This window comes from Dermacentor silvarum, chromosome 10 (genome assembly GCF_013339745.2).
Source record: "Dermacentor silvarum isolate Dsil-2018 chromosome 10, BIME_Dsil_1.4, whole genome shotgun sequence".
NCBI classification, from domain to species: domain Eukaryota; kingdom Metazoa; phylum Arthropoda; class Arachnida; order Ixodida; family Ixodidae; genus Dermacentor; species Dermacentor silvarum.
Window position 1 is genome coordinate 106,341,395 of NC_051163.1, and position 18,696 is coordinate 106,360,090.

Consider the following 18,696-nt stretch of genomic DNA (forward strand, 5'->3'; position numbering starts at 1 on the left):
TCTTTGGTGCCAAATATTTGGTGCATCGGAATCTAGGTTTTAACAAGCTTGCTCGTGTATTCACCATCACTGAGGACGGGCCACGATGAGCACAAGTAAAGATGTTGAGTGTCTTGATAAGCTTAAATGCATCAACGAATGCGAAATAACTTCTGAGTTATGAAATGTACTAGCATATGTGCAAGAATGTGAAGCCTTTATCAGTTGGTGATTTCGGAAACAACCAGCCATTTCAAAATCTCCGGGCTACAATGCTTACTAATAGAAATTAAAAAAATGAATTACTCAACATCGAAACAAAGTGATTATGCTAGAAACTGTCCATACATCTTTTCTCCAACTTATTTCCTTCTAGCACATTTCTGCTAAGTGGCCTCAACTTAAGAGCTTGGCAAGGCAGTTGGAGAGAATCAAAGCATAGGTATTGAGTTTTAAATTTCCCTGTTTTCTTTGGTGCTTCTCACTTGGTAGCCTACAGAAGCAGCACCTAAAGGCGTTCTCTTTAGGTGGTACATTTACAAACAGACCCGTGAAAAATCTGCGGAAGCTTGGCTGGCTGGTATTTCTTACAGTGCAAGTGATTATGACAAGTAGTATTGATAAAAGACTATTATCATGGGAGGGAGAAGTAAGCGCGATACAGCACACAGCTTATATACAAAATTGAAAATGTGATTTATTTATAAAATAAAAACAAAAAGAAAACAAGGACAGCGTCAGTAGAAAAAGAAAGACGGCTTGCCGATGAGTGTGTCGTTGATAGCGATAGGTGAAAATACATTTGTGGAAGGTACAAAAAAGTTATAAAATAACGTTATTGCAAGAATAACATCAATGACACGTACGATGCACAGTTAAATTACTAACATTAGTAGACAGGCGTGACGCATAGGTAGACCTTTCCATGCGTGCCACACGTGTTAGCGTTTTCATTTCGCACTTGTTTGTTGTTGTTTTGTTTCACCAACCGGATACACGTCATACATCGTCGGTATATGTAATTTTCCCATTCTCACCAGTAAAGTTCAGTTGAAAGTTTGCGCTTGTGTTTTTGAAGTCTCCTGTCTATGTTTTAATATTTTCCAGAGTTTGTTGTCCTGCAAGATTAAGCCGCGTATTTACCAAACAATCAATGAATTTTTGAAAGCTTGCCAACCAGTATTAGCTTGCTTCCTCCTTATAGAATTCTTTTATGTAGAAGGAAAATTATGTCTTTTGGAATTATTAAAACGATTTAAACGAAATCTCTTGAATGCCGAATAAAGTGGGGCTTTAATGACAGGTTGGAACATATTTTGATACAGAGTAATTTCATGTTCTATCGTCGGACACAAACGCTCTAACAAAATTAAGTTGTACAATTTATATGGACATGCTGGCTGCTGTATTGAAGAGTTAAAAGTTATACTTCAATTTGTCCTTAACGTGATAATTTTCTACATGTTTTATATGTGAGCTAACGTGATCACAATCTGCTAGATATAGTTACTAGTCACTTTTTTCTGTGCAGTGTGCTTTAACTAGACTAAATTTGTCTGAATTTCTACCGAAGCCCCGTGTAATTCGGCCACCTCTTGAGGGTTCATTACTGTTTTAATCGCGGATGTGTGTTCGTCGTGACGAATACTTTTGTAAACCCTGAAATATTAACGAAGGTGTTCCCCCAGAATCTGTCCCTGGGCCCCTATACTTTGTAGATTATATGGACGAGCCATAATTTTTTGAAACTCTAATTGTATTCCGTATGCAGACGACACCGCCTAACAACCTTTATTTATTGTTTCATATAGTGTTTTACAAGTAGACCTAAATTCTATTCTACAGTGGTGCGCTGCGAACAGGCCAACAATTAATCCTGCTGAATCATCTATCATGCAGTTTGCGTTCACTAAATAGAAAGACAGTGTGTTTCCTGCTCGCGTTATTTTTCTTGGGGTCATTGTTCGCACTTCCCCCAGATTAAAAAGAACTGTTCTGCCTGCATAAAAATATGGCTAATGTGGCCGCCTTGAAGCGAGATCACACTTCCTTCCTGAAGTACTAGCCCTAATATAATATGGCTATGTGCAGAGCAATATAGACTACTCCGCCGCATTGTGGTTTGTCAGATCCTGCATTGACATCTCTCCATTGAGTAAGCTTCAGAAACAAACCCTTCGCAGTATTTTTTCACAAGGGTTACCTCCCTCTACTCCTGCTGTTATCGGTCTTATATCTTGCCATTCTGTAGCCTCGATTTTGATGATATTAACATTATATTGATTAGAATTTAGAATAGCTTTTCTTTTACCTTAGACACTTACTAGCATGTGTTCTAAATCATATAATTCTATCACTCCGCCTTCCCTATTACCTTGAACTTGTCTATTATCAGTAATAATATTGACAGATTCGCATTCCTTTTACGTCAAAGTAGCTCTAGACTAGTTAAACTTGCACTTGCAATCTAGGGTTTATTGTAATTCTTTAGTAAAAATTATACCATTCTGTTTTTATTCAGAACAGATCACAGCGAACGGTCAATATTTTATTGTCTTACCTTATTATATCGTTTTTTATGCTAGATGGTGCACGAGTATGTTATTTTTGTAACGAGACCTATTTTTGTTTGCTTTGCATTAGTTTTTTTTTTCACTCTACAAGCGTACGATGCCCCAACCAAGGTCAGCGATGTGTAAGAGCTCTTTTTATATACCTCTTTTTATATATGCAGAAATCTGTAATATTACTCGCATTATTTGCAATAAATCTCAACTTGAAATTGAACCACCAAATTAATTGCTTACTGCCCTCGCAACATCCTTTCGGATGTAGAGTGCAGCCATCAGGTGACAATGTCTGCAGACACCGCGAGATTACTTTAGGCAATTCATTAGCACTAGCATTAGTTTCCACCTTCATTTAATGGGCATGCCACCACTTGCTATTTTCACCGTGCTTTTGGCCGATCAGCGCCACGCACGCCGAAAAAATTCCGGAAGATACAATTTCACAATGACTGAGGAAAGTAATGCGATTGTCATTGAAGCAATGTAGCACACTGCAATGCCACCGCCCAAAATGGTCACGTACGAGGGGTGACCTCATCCTTCGGGACAGTGACCCAGTGACCCAGGTACCCAGTTGGAGTAAGGGGTTCATTGTAGAGTGGTACATAGCCAATGCCACTTACTCTTGGACCCATGTTGGTCCGACGGTTGGATTCGAATGCGGTTACCTCAGCACCGCAGCTCGATGCTGTACACATTAGACAATGGTCTACCCAGTGACCCAAGTTGGAGAGGAAGAAGTCAGCCGAGACCATATTGACAGACAGACCGGTAGACCTACTGCAAACTGCGTGAAGCTCCCAATTAATGGGAATTAAAGAACAAGCACGTGTCCATGAAGTCAACGCGAAAGAAAACAAGGCCGACGTGCGTGATAGTGTAATTACACGCACATCAATGTGGGCGATAAAGGCGGTGAAATGTTGTATAATTGAATAATTTTGCATTATTTGCCTTATTTTCGTTGTTGCGTTGTCAGACCTTACATTTTTTTACAGAATAAAAGTTTTTTGGAAGCGAGGTTGTAGTTGACGTATTTTTTCACGTTTATTTTTGTTAATCCGCTTTTTTTATTTTACCAAGAGGCCAGGTAGGCCGATACCAGAGACAGCGTAGTTTATGGTGCAATGTCAATAATGTGTGACTGTATTGGTGCTAACTACGCCCATGCCCCTAGTTTTACCTGCCCTATGACTATGAACCATTTGTTATCGTTGCGACCTACATTCTGACACTTTTGCAACTCCCTATGAAATTCCGAAGTACCGAAATTGCCCCTTTTTTAAGAGGTTACGTCCGTAGATATATGCCAGATTTGCTAAACCCACATAAAGCCTGAAAAGAAGACCTCGTCTTCAAATGAGTGAAAGTAGAAGTGAATCATTAGAAAATACGTCGTCTGGTCTTCGGCTGTGCAATTAGGCCAGTCAATACTGATGGTGATGAGCATTCTTGGGATACTTCACCAACGTTTTGGGTGCATTCTATCTATCTATCTATCTATCTATCTATCTATCTATCTATCTATCTATCTATCTATCTATCTATCTATCTATCTATCTATCTATCTATCTATCTATCTATCTATCTATCTATCTATCTATCTATCTATCTATCTATCTATCTATCTATCTATCTATCTATCTAACCGGTTCCCCGCCAACTTGGGTAACTATATATGTGCCACGTACTATGTGCCACTCTTTATGGCAAAACAATCATTAAGGAATTATCCGGTGCTGGAGGGACATTGAACCCGTGTCATATATGTTCAGACAAACGTCTCTCAATGTATATAATCACACAAGCGCCACGAGTGGACTTCGCGGAGGCGCCGCTGAATGACCCAGCGTCTCTAGAGGGAAACGCAAAAGTACAGCCCGTCTGCAGACGCACCTCATGCATGAAGAGTCTTTGTTGGTGGCAATATGGTGCGTCGCTACTTTGCTTCATTGCTGATCGCATTCACGTCGACATTCAAGGTGAGATGGGTTCTGCCGCAATTTTTTCACATGCTTTCAGAACGTTACTCCCATTGGCTGTTACATTTCGGGCGTATGCGTAACTGAGCTTGAGGGTGGAAACTCAAGAGCTGAGTAAGGGGAACTCACCATGCTGTAGAAGTAAGGATGCCCGCTCGGAACGAACATGATTGTTGGAGGGACAATTAGGCAGTCCTCGGAAGTCTTGTCTTCACCGTAATAGTGCGCCTTGGTGACGACAATGTCAGGCGTGTAGACATCCCTAAATGTGAAAGTGTACACAAAGGTCACTGTTGCTCCATTGTTCGGCTTCCCACCTAAACTTTGCGGTGCACGGGAACACCGCATTGTGCTACACAATGTTCGTAATCAGCAATTACCGTAGCAGTATCGGTTAACTCGGTGAAATCGACTTTATCCGGCTCATAGTGTTTGTACAGCGCTATTTCCTAATCTCCGCTGCTCGGTGTCCTGTGTGATAGCTGTTTGCTTACCTTTATTTTAAATTTATAGTAATTTATTCAATATTACTCGTTGTACAAATTTTCAGAACGTATTGATAGTGTTAGCCTCATGGGAGTTATTACATAACCATCCGTAGATGTGTCTGTGACGATGTTTACAGTAAAAAAAGTGCAGACATTCTTAGTCCTCAAAAATAAATCACGCGCATCTGCAACTATAAGACAAGAATAAACAATGTCGCAGGGATAACACGGCGCACACCGCGTCATACTATCTCCATTTCCTTCTCCGTTGGTGGTTTATGCCTAATCAGTATTAAGTATTCTCGGAATGTCTCGGAATAATGCCACATAGTGTGGCAATATTGCCAGGCAATATCAACAGAGTACGCAACTGTCTCATGGTAAACATGTGTGCGTAATTGAACACGAACAAAAGTGTTGTAGTTTAGAAGCGTTTAATACACTACTGGTAAGATAAATATTTGAGTTATATTAATCGTATACTCTTCCCAGAAAATGTTTTAATATGAGCTTTCTTAAGCTATTGCTTATTCCTATTATCACTACTGCCTACTATTCTGGTGTACGACTTCTAAGAGCAAACGTAGGCAGGTTCATGTTCTCAAAAAAAAAAAAAAAAGGCTCGCCGCCGACACGCAGATTCTCGCTTGGCCGCGCGGCGCGGTCCAAGATGAGCGGCTTCTTCTTCGGGTATCCGGATCTTCTTTGGTCTTCCCATGCCAAGGCTACATATACTCGCCAAAGAGTCAACGAGAGTTGTGCCGCTGTCGCGGCGGCTCCGAGCTTTATCTCCCCGGTGACGTCACGGCCAAGCTGCGCCGCCACACTTGCCGGGGCGTTTCTGGTCGAAACCTGCCGAGCTGCTGCCGACGCCACCCGCGTTTCCCCAGAGCCAACGCGGGAAACGGGGAACGCGGGCGGCGTCGACAGCAGCCCTGCGCGTTGCCTCATTGGTGCTGGTAGAATTTCTTTCTCTCTCTATATCGCTCTCATTTTCTCTTTCCCTCTCCCGAACATTGCGCGCGCCGCGCGCATGCTCTCCTTCTCTCTCCTTAACGTCCCATGTCAAGGCAACATGTGCACGGCACGCAGAGGATGCGAGGCACATGCCGCTCCGCGAGGTGGTTGCTAGGCAATGCAGTGACGTCATGGCTCGGCGAGGTTTTGCGGCAGTAGGCGTCACTTTTTACGGTTAGCTAGAACAGCTTCGCTGTTAACAAAAGCTGTGTGCTGCATTGAAAACCTCCATCGAATACACTACTACAAGCTCTACAGGCGACGAAACGCGTAGCGTGCTTTAGGAACAGGAAAACCACTGGCTCTAACAAGAGCGCTACGCGTTTTGTCGCTTGTAGAGCTGAAGTTGTTTATAACATTCCTCTGTCTTGTGGAAAAGAGCTACGTCGGTCAAACTAGCTGGTGCTTAAACGATAGCCTGAGAGAGCACAGGTGCAGCACAAAAGCAATTGCGGGTCCGCGACATTTGGCAGATCATTCCTGCATAGTCCCTTCTCGAAGCTGACTCATGTTCTCGATCATTTAAAAAATGAAAGATGTAGGCTGCTATATAAAGTATTCTGCATAATGCGACAGGGACGTAATTGCATCAGCGTCCCCTTAGTCCGCATGAAAGAGAAGGCGGTGGACTTCCTATGTCAGGCTTTGCGATAACACGCATGTGCAGTAGAATGGCCGTGCCCTCATATATATATATATATATATATATATATATATATATATATATATATATATATATATATATATATAATGTTTTCTGCTCTTCGTACTCTGCCTTAAGTCTTCCGTTGATAGTCCTGCGTCTTTCTGTCCACTGGCTTCCTTTCCGAGTGTTTTTTCGCTGGAAATCCTTATAATGCACTTGACGCAGAACCAACTAGCGCAACTTTCAGCTCTAAAATTCACGCACTTCCATTTTTGTGGCTCCTGGTTGTCTATTTACACATTCAATTACCCTGTGCTTGGCTGCCAACATTCTTGACCTTTTCCTTCATTCCGCGTCCACGCTCTTGAGGTACACAATCTTGGCTACTACTTGGCTACTATAGCCGGCCATTTCTTTTCATCCATGTTGTTAAGTCTTTCTTCAAGACTCATTTTCCTCTGCACCTCCTTGACTTCAAAAGAAGCCCAACCCATGTTACCTTGCACTGCGTCATTTGTGGTTTTACCGTGGGCCCCCAAAGCCAGTCATCCCACGCCATCTGGTTATTCTCCAACCCCGACAAAATGGCATTTTCTTAAAACTAAAAAAAAAGGAGCTCAGTGATAGTGCTTGAATGGGCATGTTAGAAATTGTAGTTTTTGCTGTTGTGAGCACCTAAAAAAAAGGATTCTTTTAACAGCGGAGCTGTTTAAGCCGGCATTTAATCCGTCCGTCGTCGACAAAAACTGTGGGCCGATCCTGGCGGCAGGGCAGCAAGCATCCAAGCGCAATGGCACATACCCCTGTCAACTAGCGAAGGTGAGCCTGCCTAAGTCCAGATAAGCATGGTTTGGAATACTTAAGCTTAGTCAGCCATCGATAGCCAATCTACAGCCAATCAATAAGCTAATTGATAATCAATCAATCGTAAATAAAATCCGGAAAGTGCTGGGGATGACTTGGTAGTGCTTAGCCTAGCCCAAATACGTAGGCAATACCTTGTGATAGCCAATCGATAGCCCATCAATAGCTAATCGATAATCGATCAATAATTAATAAATTCCAGAAAATGCTGGGGATGACTTGGTAGTGCTTAGCCTAGCCCAAATACTTAGCCAATACCTTGCGACAGTCATTCGACAGCCAATCAATAGGTAATCGATAATCAATCAATAATCAATAAATTCCGGAAAATGCTGGGGATGACTTTGTAGTGCTTAGCCTAGCCCAAAAGGCAGGACTATATCTAGGTGCCCATCAGCTCCGCTGTCTCTTTAGCATTGCGCCACTAGTGCGAGCTGCGCTAACCCTTTTTTAAAAGTTGAGCCCGGGTCTCCTTTGGCGTCTAAACATTTTATTGGCAGCACTGTTGAGATAACGCTACTCACCGGAGTTTCTGCGCTATCGAATCTGCGCCGGCCGTCATCCTAAATGCTGAAGCGATCAGGGTGTACGCCTGGTGCTGCGAAGTCCGCTTAGTGCTCTGCCAGGACGCTATCTCCTGCGAGAGAAATTCGCAAGTGCTTCGGTCAACAGCCACGTTTTTTAACCAAGCAGAGAGGAGACAATACTGTAAGGCATCGTTGTTCTAAGCATGATTATTGCCACATAACTAATGAAGTGTCTTATATTGAGTGCATCACCTGTTGTTGATTAGATTAGTGCGCATATGGAAATTACGGGATTTAAATACACCATGGCACTTGGCCCACCCACTTGGTACAAATAATCTCATGATATCTTTCATGATACTCTTCCCCAGAATATGCCACGATATACAATATTGTTTTGAATACTCTATGTCGCAGTGCGCACGGAGGGCGCTTGACAGAAACGAAGCATACTAGTAAACTAATACACATGTCCGCTACTTAATAGAAGCACCTCCAAATTTTTCGAGCTCTTGTTTTCGGGTACACAAAACGATAAAGTTTCTCGTACTTGATTTATTGATTCATTCAGAAGCGATTGATAGCATGAAACAAATTTTTAGTAACATATTTTCACAAAATTTCGCGTTAAAATATACATAAAATTTAAACCTAAATGAAATCACTTGGTGCTCGACTCGGGATATCAGCTGGACGGGCAAGCTTTCTACACTCACTGGCTGGAATTGTATTATTCGTACAAGTAAGATAGTAATAACGAAACTTCGTCTGCTTACAACTGTTTAAACATATAGCCAACCAGCACAAGCCAGTGTGTGTCCACTTGCTTGTCCACGTGTGTCAGTGCTTTTAAACAATCCTAAGTATGCCTTAACAAGAAGGTTGAACGTGAGTGCCTGTAAAAAATTGCTATTTAATTGAGGTGTACGTTCTTTCTAATCAGTGGTTTTGAAGCAATAACTCATATTCGCTGCTGCTAGATGTACATTATGAAATAGATTGCCATTTTCACAGCACTATTAGGTACACGTCGTTTGTTGAAGACAATTTACGTGTGTGTGAAAATAACTGAACAGAGTGACAAATTGAACAAACGTGGCGTGACAAACCTCGTAATAGACATACCAAAAAGCCACGCAGTGATGTACTATGCGAGAAGACGCACTTCACCACAATTTTATGACACTTGCTGCCAACGTCCTTATCAAATATGCAAAGCATATTCAAAGTCAGGGAAGTGGCTTGAGCCGCACGTTACTGACATAACGCTATTTTAATTTTTTAGGTAAGAAATGTGCAGTTATTTTCGTAAGCGGTTCATCGCCTCTTTCAGCCATAGCACAGAGCAATAGAGAACTTGGGAACAAGCCGGCCTTTACCGGATTAAGCAACAGTGGCTCCTTTAGTTGAAGTTTATATTTTTGTTCAATGTTACGTTGTGGCACGCCATTTTTACCTCCAGTAATAATTTTGTAAAGCCCATAGTCTCACAGAAAACGCAGCCGTAATGGGGAAGTTGGGTTTTAGACCATAATAAAAAATTCCTTTTCGTTGAGTTATGGTGCTCAAAACTTGTAAATGTACGTGTAGGATGATCGCACATGTAATGACGCGGTCCGGCTTCCATCTGGGCTAGGAATTTTTCTCCCATTTCATTTCCCTTTACCTTATTCCTGTCGTGTTTATATTAGGAGGGCAATTCATTTCCCTTAGACTATCGCTAGATTCGTTGTCTCTTTGTTCATAAGGTTGTGAGTAACAAAAATGTTGCATGGAGGAATAACTAATTCTTCTCGCTCAATTCGGATGCACGTAATTTTATGTGTCCTTTTCCAAAATTTTAGTAATTTTTGTCAGCTTATTGGGCTCTTATTTGATTTATTTTTACCAATTTATTTTAAATGTCTGCAAAAATAATCTTTGTATTTTACTAAACATGGCATCAGTATTCTCTGCATGATTCAGGTAATGCAATATGACGAACCTCATTTCTCTGTCTACCTGTAAGAAGTGTTGCGGGTCTTTGTAGTTGACTATAAGGAAGTATTTTTCTAGAAGCCTTCATGGAAGTCCCGTAATTTTTCGTTCTAGGGAAGACAAAGCAATGAAGCTTCATGAATGACGCAGGTGTAATTTTGATGCTTTTTGGAACAGCGCACCTCATTGGAGCGTTGCTGTAAACATTCTTTCAATCTCAACACCAATCACGGCCACCTAAAGCAACGCATAGCCTCAAGCCATCTTCCGTGACAGTTTTACCTTGAGCGCACGCAGCATGCCTTCCAAGTCTGCTTCGTTGTGCTTGAAAGCATCCACATTCAAGAAGCCGAAGTGGAAGATCTTGCGGTTCCACAGGTCGTCCAGATTTTGACGCGTGCTCGGGTGCGTTGGAAGCACTCGCAGTTCTGCATATTTTCTGTATGAAAACAAATACAACGCATTCAGGAATTTTCTAACGTTCTTTTTAGAATTCGAAGCAGCCATCCATTGGCTATCATGCCATAAATGAATTAGCTATTGCTTAGTCACTGCTTCTTTTTTTTCTATCCGCACAATCCAATCACGACTGTTCAAAATTTCACGTATACTTCTTGTAAGGCCAATAAAGAACCCCTATTTCATTCTCAAAAATGATATACTTAATTTCGGTGATTTATTTCATTACAGAACACACGATTGCAGTCTAATGCTTTTTTTACACTATGCCTTGAGAAGAATCGCCGTCTATTGTAGAATGACATCATGTGCAGTGGCAGGTAGTTTCATAATCAGAGACGAAATATGCGCATCATAAAATCGTTGATATCAGTAAACGTAGGAGCGAAAAATACCACACATTTTAAGTTGTATGAGGTAGCATTTACGTAAGTATAGCAAACATTTCTAAGGTAGCATTTATGTAAAAATTTTGGAAGAAGAAACATCGGCTGCCATCACGGTTGTTTTAGAAGGTGCTGTGATTATGCCACCATGAATTCTCATCACTGCCTATTTTTAACTGCAATGAGCAACATGTCTTCATCCACGTAATGTTTCTTCAAATTTCTCATAGTTGTATGTAAGATGCCTAATGTCTATGAATGTATTTTTTATTCTATTGTTTTGCTTTCTCCTCTATCTTGTGATCTCTTGTACATCTTCTGCGTTAGCCCTTTTCATAAAGCGGCAGTATGTACAAATAAAAAAAATACAGCAAAGAAACATTCAAGCGGCTGTTCAAAAATGGTCATTTATACCTGATTGCCAGAATTTGTTCTTACAAGTATTGAAGTGAGTGCAAGGCGTTGCTAATGACTCGCTCTTAAAACACTGCAGGTTTGTACACGTAGTAATAATGACTACAAATGGCCGCACCGCCGCGTCTTGAAAGGTTTGCTAGGCAATAAAGATGCACCACAACTTCGGAAAGCCTATAAGATATTGTGGAACGTCATTGAAGAGCACGCTACGAGTACGGTACGAAATGAAGGGCATCGAAGCACAGCACACGACACGTGCCAGACAGCATTCAGCATACGGCGCATGGGAAGCAATCGTATCACACTTGGCCTTATAGGGAAACTCAAGGGTGACACTGCGGCCAAAATTCACCCGTTCTTTTGCTTATATTTTGCATACCCAAATTCGCATCTAATTTGCATTTTATTTGCAACATCCACATTTGAATTTAATTTGTAAATGAGATAAAATTATCAACTTAGTTCTCTCCACTGCGCCGGAGAATTTTTAAAGTGGTTTTGAAAGGATCGTACAACAATGTCATAGCTCGGCTGTTGTTTCTTCATCTATTTAGTTGTCATCGGTGCCTTAACGACAAATAATAATAACTGAAATGTTTATGGTAATATGCACAAAACCTTTTTCTTGTTATCTCTAACTAAGATTGTGCAACTTGCATTTTCGCGTTCGCGAGGTATGAAATTTGATGTTTTATTTCATCTACGTTCTGCACGTTGATACTAGTTCAGCATAGCTTTGTCTTTCAATTATCATTAAGGATTTGTGCATGTGCGGCAAACCGCGCTAATCTGCAGTCGGCGACTATCAACATCGGCAGCGGAAAAGGTCGAACGGCAGTGCTATAGAGGCTCAAATACTTCGATGTGTTCCCTCACATTGTTATTTGTACGTGTATATTTGACTCTTGTCAAAGGTTTAGTTCATGCTTAATTTGCGATTCAGCATAATTGCACACTTCTGGAGTTACTGTGCACTTTTTGTATTAGTCGTTTTTCTATGCCTCCACTACCTGCTTATTTCTATATTCGTTCTCGCCAGCTCACCGCTGTAGGTTTTTCCCTCATTTTGACAGTATTAAGGACATGCCCTTTACTCACGTAGAGTCAAATCCGACGCCGAATTGCGTCTTCTCGCACTTAGAGGCAGCCGTGAGGAAGCTCTCGAACTGCGTCGTGTAGGCAACGATCGTTCGGCCGCGAAGGCCGCTCGAGGAGTTGCCGCCGCTGGTTTCTAACGAGTCGAAGAACGTGTAGTCACACAGCCCGTCTTCGGGATAGACCGTCGACTGGGCTCGTCCGGCGTCCGAACACGCAGATGAGAGGAGCAGCCATCGGAGGGACTGTGAGAATAGCGACAAGGCGTGAGCAAGACTGACTGCAACTTCGTCAAGCACTGAATACCAAAATTCAGTTTAACTGACTTAGCCAAGGTTGTCCCTTGCGTGCACGGCTGTACTTTAGGAGAACGAAAACAAAAGTTCCAGACAATTACGATAGTTCCTAATGCGAAATTGGAGTGCAGCTCTCACGTATTTTCATTTCGGGAAATATTGGCTGGCGTATACGATCTGTCTTGTGTGGCACGTTCCAAACGGAGCGAAGTGTGGGATGACTGCCTCGCTAATCTCGAGATCGCGAGAGCCAGCGCATGGGTGATGCGTGGGCGTGTCACTTACGCGTCATGCAGCGCTTTATTGCCCTATATATATATATATATATATATATATATATATATATATATATATATATATATATATCCTTCCCTTCCGATTTCCTCCTCACGCTATCTTCACTGTCGCCGTGTTTCATCCCCCGCTGCGCTCTGTTCGCCCTTTCATTCTTCGCTCTGCTCGTTCGCTTGGTTACGCCGACGGACAACGCCGACGCTCAACACAAGACCGAGCACCTAAGAGTGGTGCTCTAAAACTGACGCATGATCATCATATGAATGCCTAGCATTCCTTATGCAAGTGGATCGTTCGTATTCGTGTTACTGACTGGTAATATGGCGCGACAGTGTGGAACATTCAGCCTTCTTTTGTCAGAGATCATAAGTTTCCAATTTTTTTTGCATTTCTGTTTGCCTTTAGCTATACGGGCACTCTGTTAAGTTGAATGCCATGATGGCAACCAGAAATACAGTCACGAACGTTTTTGAAGCCCTAGTTTCTGACACCAAGGGCCCTATAACGTAAAACCATTCCAATGTGTCTTTATTTCAATCGCCTGACGTCAAATTTATGTAACCGCCGACACAAGCATCAGGCGGTGACCCGCAGCGTTGTCTGAACCGCCTAATCACACATTCTCCTCGTGTATAGGTCACTTTTTTTGCTTTCAAAACGAATAACATTGCCTACATTGAGCTTTTTTTTTTTCATATCTCATTGGCTGACAAGAGGCGAAGAGTACGCTTAAGGGGATAGGATTTGGATGCGGCCGAGCCAGCGCAGTGAACATAGGTAACCGGGTGAGGAGGGTGGTGCCGGCGTCCGCAATTGGTCCGTTTCGCTTTACTTAGCTTGCGGTGGCTGGTCGAAAATTGCGGCGGCGTGCAAGGCCAGGTTAAGAATGCTGCTAAAACGGATCCTAAGCAAAGAAGAGTTAGCAGAGCGATGTCGTATGCGTGCCGAAAGGGCTCGATAACATTACACTGCCACGAAAAAAGCTTTATTACACGAAAATAAATTCATGGTCTCCGGCAAGTCAGTGCCTGAGCTATTGGTGGGCAGTCATCTTCTATTCCTTTTGGAACGGGGCAGTCTGCGGCTATTCAGCAAGAAACTAAGTTTTGTTCGGCGTATAAATGCATCTTTAACGTGTACATGCCACTTTGACAGGATGAGTTCTCGCAGTTTTGTGACGTCTGTCATAGACAGGCGAAGTGGGCGGCAGCCCGAAAACGTTTGACCAACAGCAGAGGGCTGATGACAAAAAAGCGTCGAATCAAAAATAGTTATTTTTCTTTGGTTTGTTCTAATCATGCATAATCCGTGTGTACACGTAATATGAAATGCGAAGCTATCGCGGCTTTCGGGACGTCGCGTGACAGTCAAGCGAAGTGGGGGTTGCCTGAAAACGTTGTGACCAATCGTGAAGGCCAGCTATTCCAACTCTGATTCCAGAGTTGGAATAGCAAAGTTTGGAATGGCTTTACGTTATAGCGCCCCAATACTAGGCACTCACATTTATGTTCGTAACCATTTGGAAACATGCCGTCTTAGTGGTTCTAACATTCGGACTTTTCCGCAAATGTTCCAATTTGGCTCACTCTTCTCTTAATCAATGCCGTTCAGTTTTCTTTAATGCATTTATCATTCTCTCGGATCTTAGTCCTACTGCACGTGACCGTCTAACCATTTTCATGGGCCGATCCCGAAGACTGCACAGTCTAGCCAAACCCGTATGCAGCAGACAGCCACTACTACTTCAAGCAGAACTTCCTCAATGAGCCGATCGGAACTCTCTGCAGTGTCTGAACACTAAATGAATAACTAATCCACCCATCATACTCCGCCTATATAATCCATAGCATCACGCATAACACACAGTGCAACACAGTGACACAAATAAACACCTCTGGAAGCATGTTAAATGCATTCTTCGATAGTATTCGGAATTGGTTCTTCATAAATGTTTATAGTTGATTGCCAGAGGTTTGCTACCAACGGTCATCGGTACGCGTTCAGCGCAAACCTACTTTCAGTGACGAGCATAGATTCTTACTACAATATGGTGCAATGTTACCAAACGGTAACATACCAATTTCTCGTTTTTCATGAAATCAACAAATTCATTATTGGTTGACAACTGGTTTAGAAAGCGAAATGAGCCGGAAATAATTTATTTCAGTTATTTTCACAATATACGATTAGAGGCGTTATGCTTTTCAAGCGAAGTATGTGTAATAATATTAGATGTGAAAATTAAGGAGATCGGTTCCATTCACATTGATGTAGGAGTGTTCTAATACATAGAACGCCCTATTAAGTACCATGCATTTGTATCGAAATAGTTAAAAAAACTGATATGAAACTTAAGAGGTATGAATATATAATCGTATGCATTATTTTGTTATTTTTATTTTATTCCAAGGATTTTGTTAACGGAAACAGAAGATACCACCTCGTGAATTGTTTGCAAAAAACAAAAACAACACAAGAAGCTTCTGATTCTTGCAATTTAAGTGAAAATTGGGCTATTGCACTAATGAAAGCTTTCCATGTTTTAACTACCTCGATTGTGAACTTACCTGCTGGATACCGGTTACCGATAGCTGGGCGTGAGCATTACTGGGACATAGTGATAACGGGGAGGGGACTCAGTTACTATGACAGGGCACGGGCTTTGCCTCCGCACTCAGCGAATACGTGAAGGTAGATGCAAAGGTGCAGCTTGGTTCTCAACAAGCCAAGGCACCGTGAATTCGTCGTCATAGATTGTGCTTCACTATGGCTTGCCATGATTTCTTTGGTACTGTATAATGTACTTCAAAGGTTGAAAAAAAGAAATACAACAGCGCGTTCCCTGCGCTGCGGCGTATGGCTCACACAAACTCTCTTTTCATCGGAACTGCTTATCAACAGAAATAAGGAGTCTCCCATACCGTAAGGTGCAGTCGTTGTCACTCTAGCTTGCACTGTGGTAGCCGTAAGCTGCGTAGTCGTTGCCGGCTCCGTTGTTCCTGTTAGTCGAGGGGCTGTCGAATGCGTCGGAGTTGGCTGCGGAGTAGGCTGTGTGCTTCGCTGCATAGTTGGCTTTACAGTTTCAGAAGATTCTGATAGCGTGGTCGTAGGCAAAGAATATGTTGGAGGAATGGGAGATGGCGTCTCTCCCTTGAAACCTGCGTGGATATTACCATTTCATAACAACGCGTGCTGATGCTTCACATAAACGCTTAAACTGTGAGCTTCCTTTGCGAGAATAACTCAGCAAAGCTTATCTCATTGAATGGAATGCTAAAACGTTCAGTCATTCTAAAAAACAATTTACAGCAACCGGATAAAATGTCTGGTTGTATTGAAATGTGACAAAAACAAAAAACTTTGCATAAATGTTCGGACAACCATCATATTGCGTACGTAGAGACAGCGCAATGGTGACGTTGCAATTATAAGAACACATCACGTATTACTTTATGCGAGCGCTCAGGTATCCGGAGCGATCTGTCCTTAGTTAGCAATTAAATACCTACAGTAATAGCATGAAGAGGTCGGCTATGAGTAATAGCCTATCCAGCTAAATTTCAGAAACGTTGCGATTTCGAGAGAACACACGTTTCTTCATTGCACTTGTTTACCTCGCTGGAGAAGGACCAAAGCCGTCAGGTAATGAAAACAGATTTGTGACCGTTAAACGTATGAAAGCGTAAACGTGTTGTGGCATAGGCGTAGTCATATTTGACAACTTCCAATTTAGAGGAAACATCTAATGTTACGCGCTGTATTGGCATCACTTTGGTCTCGAACCATTACCTACTTAATAAGCTGATGGAACGTACAATTGGTGAAGTCCGAGGGAGACTCGAAATGGTGGTTGATAAAGCGGAGTATCTCCTTTAAGGTGCGTAACCGGTGATATGGCCCAAGGCCACAGGCATTGCCACCATCTCCGTATTCAAGGTTGTAGGCGGCTACCCCGTACTTGACATTGGTAAAGAGACGCTTGCACAAGCAAAGCTGTGATCGAATGAAGAGCAAATAAAACAATCAATTAGTGCGCTTTTGTACACCGCTAGTTGTCATGAGTTATCAGCACCATAGCGCTGACACAGGCAGAAGTCCCCACGTGGGAAAAGGCGAAAAAAGCAAAATTTAAAGGGAAGATTCGTTAAAGGTTACAGAAAACAGCCTGCACATGTAATTTTTTGAGAACGTGATATTCAGTGCTTTGCTTCATATATATGGGGTATATAAGTTAAAACAGCTAAACAACCAATTGAAACAGAAAGTTTCCTGTTTACCACGATTTCCTGTATTTGTCATTTATATTATTTGATGCAAAAACGTCAACTGACTCATATAGTCAAAAAGCTGGCGTCCCGCGTCTGTAGCAGCGAACCGGCGCCTAAATTCCCATTGGCTGCGACGTCACGTCCCGAGATCGCTTCGATGTTCACCTCAAAGATCGAAGGTCGCCTCGAAGATCAGTTTTCAAGATCCTGCTCAATCACTTTTCTAACCTTACGCCCTCGCGCAAAAGTGCCCGCATAATTATGACGCGTTCCCAAAAGGAAACCTTCGCTGTAGAAGTTTCCACAGTCTCAGAACTTTTTGGCTGCGGCGGTGCCGTTTTGATTATTTATCTGTGCTCTCGTTCTTTATAATTATGCTATGAAACCTGCAAAGCAAGTTTGGTTCATGTGAACGAGTTCATGTGAGGAAATTGAGTATTGCGGGGATATTTTCTGGAGACAAGAGAAAACATTACCGCTCAACAAAACCGGGTAGTTTATACCTACTCATGAACTGATGTTGAAAAAGTGTACCTACCTAGCCAAATAGCTCTATGAACAAGTAATCAAATACTGCAAAACAATTATTATATATATTGCAACAAGAGTATTTTGCAGGTAGACTAGATGAAGCGGTTAAACAAGCTGGCTCGTTGAAAACCGACCTAGCGCGAACCACACGATCGTCAACGTCTTCTTCCACACACTCGCTGGCACAGAGCTGGTGCCGATGTGCTCCGGTACAATCACTCCCCGCGCAGAAAGGAGCCAACCTGGCGACTTAGGGGAATGACAGCACAGGAGGGTCGTAGAACGGTTTCAGCCGAGTGACGTGAACTGTTTCACGCCCTCGGCAGCGGTGGTCGGAAGATGGCTCGAGCGGCTCGATGATGTAGTTGACGGGAGATGTTTGCTCTACTACTCGGTAGGGACCGTGGTAATTCGAGAGAAGCTTGGTCGAAAGGCCGGGAGTAGTGGATGGGACCCAGAGCCAAACTAGCATTCCCGGGGAATAGTGGGCGCTAGATGCAGATTCGTCATGGCGAGATTTTTGGCGACATTGGTCTTGCGCGGTAAACGAGCGAGCCAGTTGACGACACTCTTCAGCATAAGCAGCCGCTTCGGAAACGGGCGTGGCTTCAGAGACATCGGGTCGGTAGGGGAGAATGGTGTCCATTGAACATGATGGTTCACGTCCATATAGAAGAAAGAAAGGGGAGAAGCCGGTGGTAGCTTGTGGCGCAGAGTTATAGGCGTACGTGACGAAAGGGAGCACCTGGTCCCAATTGGAGTGATCATCGGACACGTACATCGCAAGCATATCTCCAAGGGTACGGTTGAAACGCTCCGTCATGCCGTTTGTTTGAGGATGGTACGCAGAGGTGGTGCGGTGAACGATGCGGCATTCTTGGAGCAGTGCCTCAATAGCGT

The 18,696-nt window shown here is 42.7% G+C and overlaps 1 protein-coding gene across 1 annotated transcript in view; it reads right to left on the bottom strand.

Annotated features, from left to right (window-relative positions):
• LOC125940486 (uncharacterized) overlaps positions 1 to 16,077 on the bottom strand; it is a 16,333-nt gene extending 256 nt beyond the window's left edge. The window contains exons 1-5 of the mRNA XM_049656707.1: positions 15,919 to 16,077; positions 12,411 to 12,652; positions 10,333 to 10,489; positions 8,071 to 8,183; positions 4,661 to 4,793 (exon numbers count right to left, since the gene is read on the bottom strand). Of these exons, the coding sequence (XP_049512664.1) occupies positions 4,661 to 4,793; positions 8,071 to 8,183; positions 10,333 to 10,350 (264 nt within the window). The 5' untranslated portion in view covers positions 10,351 to 10,489; positions 12,411 to 12,652; positions 15,919 to 16,077. The remainder of the gene's footprint in view (positions 1 to 4,660; positions 4,794 to 8,070; positions 8,184 to 10,332; positions 10,490 to 12,410; positions 12,653 to 15,918) is intronic.
• Between the last annotated feature and the right edge of the window lie 2,619 nt (positions 16,078 to 18,696).